This window comes from Cynara cardunculus, assembly GCF_001531365.2.
Source record: "Cynara cardunculus var. scolymus isolate 2C chromosome LG 1, CcrdV1, whole genome shotgun sequence".
Taxonomy (NCBI): domain Eukaryota; kingdom Viridiplantae; phylum Streptophyta; class Magnoliopsida; order Asterales; family Asteraceae; genus Cynara; species Cynara cardunculus.
Window position 1 is genome coordinate 4,133,660 of NC_037528.1, and position 7,445 is coordinate 4,141,104.

Sequence of the window (7,445 nt, forward strand, 5' to 3'; positions counted from 1 at the left end):
CCATATCAGGTAAATTATATTATTAATGAAATTGATTCACTTTGTGAAGTAATATACTATTTTAATGTTAACATTTTTTAAAATAATATCCATCAATAAGTTATATCAAAATCAAAACACAACATACTCACTAATGTATAATGAATAATTTCATAAAAAATTAAAATAAATGATCATATTTCGTTTTTCTTAATTTACTTGTAGACGGATTCGTTACATTTTATTTAATGAAATTTTTTCATTGTTTAATGCGCTTATTAAACTTTATTATTATGCAATATCTAGTTTCATTATCCTCATTTGATATTGAATCTCATCCATTTTTTGCAATGATGAATCGATTTTGTCTATGCACCTGTTTCATTTACCATTTCATCAACTTAACCATTCACCTACAGCATCATTGTTCATGTCTTAAAACGGTTCATGATTATCATTTTCTAATCCTCGGTCTTCATATTCTTTTACAACCAAATACTTCTTGCAACACCTTTTTCAAAACCCTAAGTTTTATTTATCTTCAAACAACTATGATTTTAGAGTTTTCGATATTGTATTATATATGTAATAGTTAATATATCATTTAACCCCTCATTTATTCCTCAACAACCACTTGAGGAACGGTCGTGTGAGTCTAGGAGCTAAGATGAGAAGTATAACAAAGGATCTAGACTTTTGATCACTTCTAATCTCATCCCACCCCATGGATTACACTTCTCATGAGAATTGATCATCTGCATCTCGATGCATCTCATTTTGATCTCCAATTAAATTGATTCAAGGGTGGAGATTATTTTTCACCATAACTTTCATTCTCATCGGACCGAAACCAACTACAACCCTCAAAGTTGGAATAATTACAAATTAAACCCTCTAAAATACATGGTATCATAACAGGACCGCGGAAACTCATCCCAATCCAGGAAGCTGGTTACACACAGGGGTGGGCCTGCTTAACAACATACGGTGGCACGGACCATTACTTTTTTTTTTTTTATTAACCTGGATATCCAACCCATTATGCAAGCTGACTAATCCCAGGACGACCACCTGTTTTGCAGATAGCCCGAAATCACCGCATTTGAACCTCCGTGGCCACAAAGGGATTTTTATTCCTCCTTGGATTTGAACCTGTGACCTCCTGGTATATTTGACCTTTGCAGTCAAACTCAAACCAATCAGGCAACACACTTATGGTTGGACCACTACTTTATGGCTATGTTGTAATGGAAAAAATTGTGTTAATAATACATCATCCTCTTAACAGAAGCAGTTCTTCAAATAGCCATTTCTTAAATCAAACAAATGTAGATAACATGTGTGGTCTGCATTCTGTTGTAAGATACAGCAGCAACAGGAAAAACAAAAGACAGTTCCATGATTCCCAAATCCTCGTCTCCAAAAAATATCCTTCAAAAAATTTACTCTAAAGAAAACTATATACAGAAACTTGTAGCCCAATAATCTCTCTGAAGGTAAAGGCATTTCAGCTCTTCATTCTCAGGTGCATCATCTTCTTAGACTGTACCAAAATACTCAAATTCTAGCCTTGTTCAGTCGACTTAATGCTCTCTGTTGGAGAAATGGGAAGGGGGTTCGGAATCTTGAAGTTTTGTGTTTTCATAATTGAACCTATCAAAGCATCCATCTGGCTGCTGATCACAGCTTTGATGTGATAACCCTCGGCTTGAATCGCCATTTTTTGCGAAGAAAAGTAATTGCGAGTATCCATTTTCATCTCCTCATTTGTTCTGCACCAAATCATAACAATGTCTTAATCACCATGTTAATCAACAGAGATCATGTTTAGATAACGTTAGATTTTCTTGAACTTGGTTTACAAAACAAAACCAACTGAGCCAAGTAAATCACACACAAAGTAGGGTCTGGAAAGGTAGAATCTAAGCAGAACTTACCACTACACAACTTAAACAGCTTAATGAACAATTCAAACAGAAGATTCAGACAATATTACCTCATGATTAATTTCGAATAACCACCACATCCAGCTGATGTAAGGTTCTCAATAGTGACTTCTCGGAGTTTTTCAGGCTTTCTTGATAACAAAATCAATGGCCACCCATCAGATTGAAGTTTTAAGTACAATCGTATCAAGAAAACATGTTTCATATGCTTTGCCTCTCTGACACAATCATTGCAACCATATCGATTATACCTGCGCCATAGAATATAAAAAAAACAAAGGTTCATTCATTTAGTCCATTTCATTTGTGACTCCAATTGTTATGGAATGAAGATAAAGATAGAGGATTACCCGTACAACAATGGGTTAGTACGGAGACTGTCGTCAGGAAGGAAGTCATCGGTGTCCATTAACACCACATCACGACCACCATCATCTGGCGTGACGCCATTGAAGTAATTCTCGACCAATGACACCGAAATGTTCAACTCTCTCATGTAATGACCTTCTTTTATGTACTTAACAGCAACATCTTTACAAAATTCAGGTAAAGAATATCCTTCAAAGCTATTAATCTCCGAATGGAAAGCAGCCATTCTGCAATGATCATACTGATTATGATCAGATTTGAACGATTCAAGAACTCCAGCTTCCCTGCTTTGACATGATTGTAACATTACGGTCAATGCAATTAACAAAGTCATCAATAAGATCCCAACTATTACGAGTGAGCCAATGAAGATAGTTGCAGCACAAGAAGACATATAGATCACAGATTCCATTCTAAATTGGCTTCCCATATCTGCATCAACACAAGAAGAACAAGATTCAATGATGAATCTTAACCTTTTTGCCACAAACTTCATCAATTGGAATAACTATGCAATACCCATCTTTGGATGTTGTAAAACAGTAATTTTCATATCCAGAAATCATAAAACTGTAAGCATACCGGATCCTTCCGCACTTGTGAGACTCCGGGCCGAATACTCCCTTTCCATCTGATGGCCATATGCTGACATGTTGAGGCACTGGAGTTCTTAAATCTAAGACCAGACTTAAAAAATGCTCTCATATGTCACAGAAACCAACCTGCAAACAATAAATAATAAGCTTACAAATTCTACAACTCATAAAAGATTACAGGTTTATAAACAGATCAAATGATCAACCTACTTTTTCTCTAAATTGGACAGAAACAGAAGATATCCAGATCCAATTTTGCCTATTTATAGCGAAAACGTAATTAGATAAGCTACTTATCCAATTATCTTGAGATTTTAAAAGTTAGATATGGTCAAAGAGTTTCCTGGTTTGACGGATGAAGAAATTTCCATCAAACACATCCTAATCCAATACAATCGTCCTTCGTTATGTACGATTTGGATTTCTATACCCACAGCAACTTCAAATGTACCCAGAAAATAATTCAGATCAAATTTAGGCTAACCCGAAGAATCTAGCATTTAAGGTGTCAACGAATAAAAGGAACATATACAACAATCGATCACTATTCACTGTGATAATAATTTGATGAACAGGGAAATAAGTAGAAGACCTGATAGCGACATTGAAGACGGTCGAAGACGTAAAACGAGATTGAAGAAGTGATATGATGGACAAGTAACCTCCATAGAATCAAACGGTCAAATCTGATTTGCTTCTTTGAGAACTGGGTTTGAATGGAATTGGATATGGAGAAGGAAGCAGACGAAAGAGTGCAGATTGGTCTCCAATCATACACTGTAGCACACAGTTGAATATCGACATGAAGTATCTCGAAATTGGCTATGGATTCGATTTTCTTATTACTCGGATGATGGGTATATTTTTGGATCGTCTTGATTGCAACATGGTGGTGAAGCCTAGATGTGCTGCCACTAGCCACCAGCCCATTGGCCTCTCACTCTAATAATGCGTTTCTCGCGGAATCTTTCATTTATTTACTGGATGTTAACCATTTTAAAGTTTTACTGGTTTTATAAGATAAGATTTAATGATGATATATGTTATATTTGGTTTTTATATATTAATACAATTTGAATAAATAAGAGTTATGGTTCCAATTACAGACTATCGATGAAAAAAATTGTATGACAGTTTAAAATCCAATATATTTAAAATCCAACATATTTAAATGACTCCACATATGTGTTCGATTTACACCAAGAGCAAAGAACCAAGAAACTTGAGTTTTAAGATAAACACTTAAAACCAATAAAAAAACTACAAATTTGACATATCATAAGCCATGAAAAAACCAAAAAAGATGGGTTTTAGAATGAAATTTCAACTGCTTACCCTCTTTCTTGTCCAGAAGCTCAGATTAAGGTTGAATTAATACATGTATATATATATTTCAAAAAAACCCAAGAACATATTATACAATGTAATTTGGACAGCCTAACCCCAAAATATATAGTATATATATAAATAAATAACTATAAAAGTATAAATCATAAATATTAAAAATATTTTTTCACAGTATATATAATATATAATAATATAATTAAGTCAAAAACTATTCAATATTAGACTCATTTCGAAGGTATTAACGAGACGATTATAATGGTGTAACTTGTTAAAATAAAAATGTATTTCTTAAACATGTTTTAATTGATATACGATTATGTATGTTAATTTGATAAAAGTTTAAAATGAAACATTTAAAAATAAATGACGTAAAGTAAATTAATTAATTAATTATAGAGGTATAAAGTGTAAATTTAAAATTATAATTTTAAAAAAAATTGTGAGAGGGTGATTATATGTGAGAGAGGAGTCCGTGAAAAAGTGAAAAAGTAGTATAAAGGGTATCTTGGTCATTTAGTATTTTAAGACTTTAAGACTTTTGTTAAATTTGCTTAATAAGATAGTATAGATTTGAAATTGTGTTTAATTAGCAAAATCTGAATTCTATGCTCATCCAGGTCCTCTCTATTGAAAATATGCAACAAGTTGATAATACTTGAAAACTAATTTGACTATAAGAAACAAATATAGGGATATCTTTCATTAAATTCATCATTGGTTTGTTAGTTAGTTCATTGTTTTTCACATGTAAGGTACTATGAAAATGACAATAAAATGATTGGAACTCAGGTCTATGGTGGAAGAAAGGTCTTGCAAACAAACTCTACCGAGAAATACTTCTGTTCATATTGTAGTTTCAAAATATATATGATGATACAAAATAGAGTGATAAAGTGACACTTTTCACGACAGTATAAATTTTTACACTACGACGAATGAATGAAATGGTGACACGTGCCACCACAACCACTCCTGAGTACATCACTGTGAGATCTAGATCCAAATTACAAGTGAAAAGTTATGGTTTCATGATTTTTCAATGATATCAACATTGAGCATATTTGAAGTATAGAAAACTTCATGGAGCACATAACTCAAATTTTTCTTAAATAATCAAATCCCACGTATTTTAGATCATGATACTTAGGGGGCGTTTGATTCGAAGAATGGAATTCGATGGAATTGGAATTCATCAAATGAATTTGACTTTGAGGGAATGAAATGGAATCTGATGGAATTTGACTATGCCTTGTAATTGCGTTTGGTTGCATGAAATTGGATTAGGGAAAGAATCTGTAGGAAATGAATTGAAATCCTAGCATATTGTCATGGAATTGTAAAATCTGTGTGTGAAGGAATCGACTGGAATTGAAATGATTCCATAGTCTTATTCCATGAACCAAACACTCTATATGAAATTTGGTCAAATAATTGGACATTCCAATTTCTTTCAATTTCAATGATCCAAACAGCCCCTTATAGTTTAAAAAGATACAGTGTTTGATTGGATATAACTCAATAAAAAATAATTGATACCTAAAATACATCTTGATTATATTTTTTGTAATACATGTGAATCACGAAATTTCTTATAAATATTTTCATAATGACTCTAACTCTATATTTTAGTTATTAAACAATTATTAGAAGAATATTCGCACAATACAGCGGATATATCTCGATTTTAATATTTCGTTTTTTTTTCTCGGTCAATGTTATAATACAGTTTTATGTGGTTTTGAGAAAAAAATAATGTTTTTATTTTTCAATAAAACATAAATATAAATATATATCATACAAAACTGGGGAAAAAATATTGATATTGATACCAAATTAACTATTTAATTTATTTTTTTGTATATTTCTTTAATTTTTTTTATTTTTTGATATAAAAATATGGCTTTTTATAAATATAATAATTGAGTATTTCGTTAGAACTCAATGATTATCCTAATTATATTTTAGCTTTTTTTACATTTAAAATGTGACGTATATCCTCTATTTGATTGTGTTTATCTGCAGTTAGTTACACGAATTCAAACATGAAGCTTTAATAAGTTGTACATACGCATAATTTAATTATAATCTTGAATTTAAGTAATATGCATCAATAAACAGTACTTCATGCTTAAAAATAGTTTTTAATTTTTTTTATCAAATGGTTTATAATATAGCATAGATTGTATTTTATTCTAAAAAACATATGTTATATTTGGTTTAATATTATTAAAGGAATATTATAATTTTTATACGAAAAAAAAATCATATATTGTCGGGAAACATGTGAAAATACCAAAATACTTTTGATTCGTCAACATGGATACATGTCACTTAAATCACATGTTATTTTTAATATTTTTATAGGTTCTTATCCTTGATTTACATAATGGATGATACCTTTAAAAAATAAATATTTATACTATATTATAAAGTATTTGATAAAAAAATTTAAAAATTATTTTTTATGCATAAAGTACTGTATATTGATGCATATTACTTAAAATTCAAGATTACAAATAATTTATGCATAAGTACAACTTATTAAAGCTCCATGTTTGAATTTGTGTAATTAACTGCGAATAAACATAATCAAATATAGGATAAACATTTCATTTTAAAATATAAAAAATCTAAAATATAATTAAGATATATCGAGTTCTAACAAAATAATTAATTATTATCTTTATAAGAAAATTATATTATTAAACCAAATATAAATTATTTCGTTATTGAACATAAATTAAATTATAATTAAAAAATTAAAAAGTTACACAAAAAATATGAATTTTAAATAGTTAATTTGATACTAATATCAATATATTTTTGTCAAATTTTTATAATATTTCAAATTTATATTTTATTCAAAAATAAAAACATCATCGCTTTTTCAAAATCACGTAAGACCATGTTATAACATCGACTGAGATAAAGAATAAAATGAAATATTAAAATCAAGTTGTATATCGATGCATTGCGCGAGTATCCTTCTAGTTATATAATATGATAAATTCTTGGTACCAGTAATTCATTTTATCGGGTAAAATTCTCATTCTTTGTCATACTCATAATAAAATAAGTGATCCGGTAAGCACTTACCCGATTAGCATTTGGTAAATGGCCATTTGACGAGTAAAAACCATATGTTGCCAAAAAGATGTCACAATTGAACTACTTTTAGAGTTAGTGAATTATATATCATTAGAACTCC

General features: G+C 30.2%; 1 protein-coding gene across 2 annotated transcripts; it reads right to left on the reverse strand.

The window, feature by feature from the left end:
- Positions 1 to 1,279: 1,279 nt before the first annotated feature.
- LOC112515303 (uncharacterized protein At2g39920-like) lies at positions 1,280 to 3,811 on the reverse strand. Of its 2 annotated transcripts, none has more exons than XM_025122034.1 (5): positions 3,483 to 3,811; positions 2,877 to 3,016; positions 2,276 to 2,726; positions 1,976 to 2,176; positions 1,280 to 1,751 (listed from the first exon to the last, which is right to left on the reverse strand). In XM_025122034.1, the coding sequence occupies exons 2-5, from the start codon at positions 2,944 to 2,946 to the stop codon at positions 1,544 to 1,546; spliced, it is 930 nt and encodes a 309-aa protein (XP_024977802.1). In that variant the 5' UTR covers positions 2,947 to 3,016; positions 3,483 to 3,811; the 3' UTR covers positions 1,280 to 1,543. The 2 variants fall into 2 exon arrangements, with proteins under 2 accessions (XP_024977802.1, XP_024977810.1); XM_025122042.1 differs by lacking the exon at positions 3,483 to 3,811 and adding an exon at positions 3,101 to 3,360.
- Between the last annotated feature and the right edge of the window lie 3,634 nt (positions 3,812 to 7,445).

Excerpts from the sequence above, each read along its gene's own strand:
- LOC112515303 (XM_025122034.1), bottom strand. The coding sequence starts at position 2,946 with ATGTCAGCATATGGCCATCAGATGGAAAGGGAGTATTCGGCCCGGAGT. Across the intron at positions 2,727-2,876 it reads CACAAGTGCGGAAGGATCCG|ATATGGGAAGCCAATTTAGA; the intron begins GTATGCTTACAG and ends GTGTTGATGCAG. Across the intron at positions 1,752-1,975 it reads TATTCGAAATTAATCATGAG|AACAAATGAGGAGATGAAAA; the intron begins GTAATATTGTCT and ends GATTTGGTGCAG.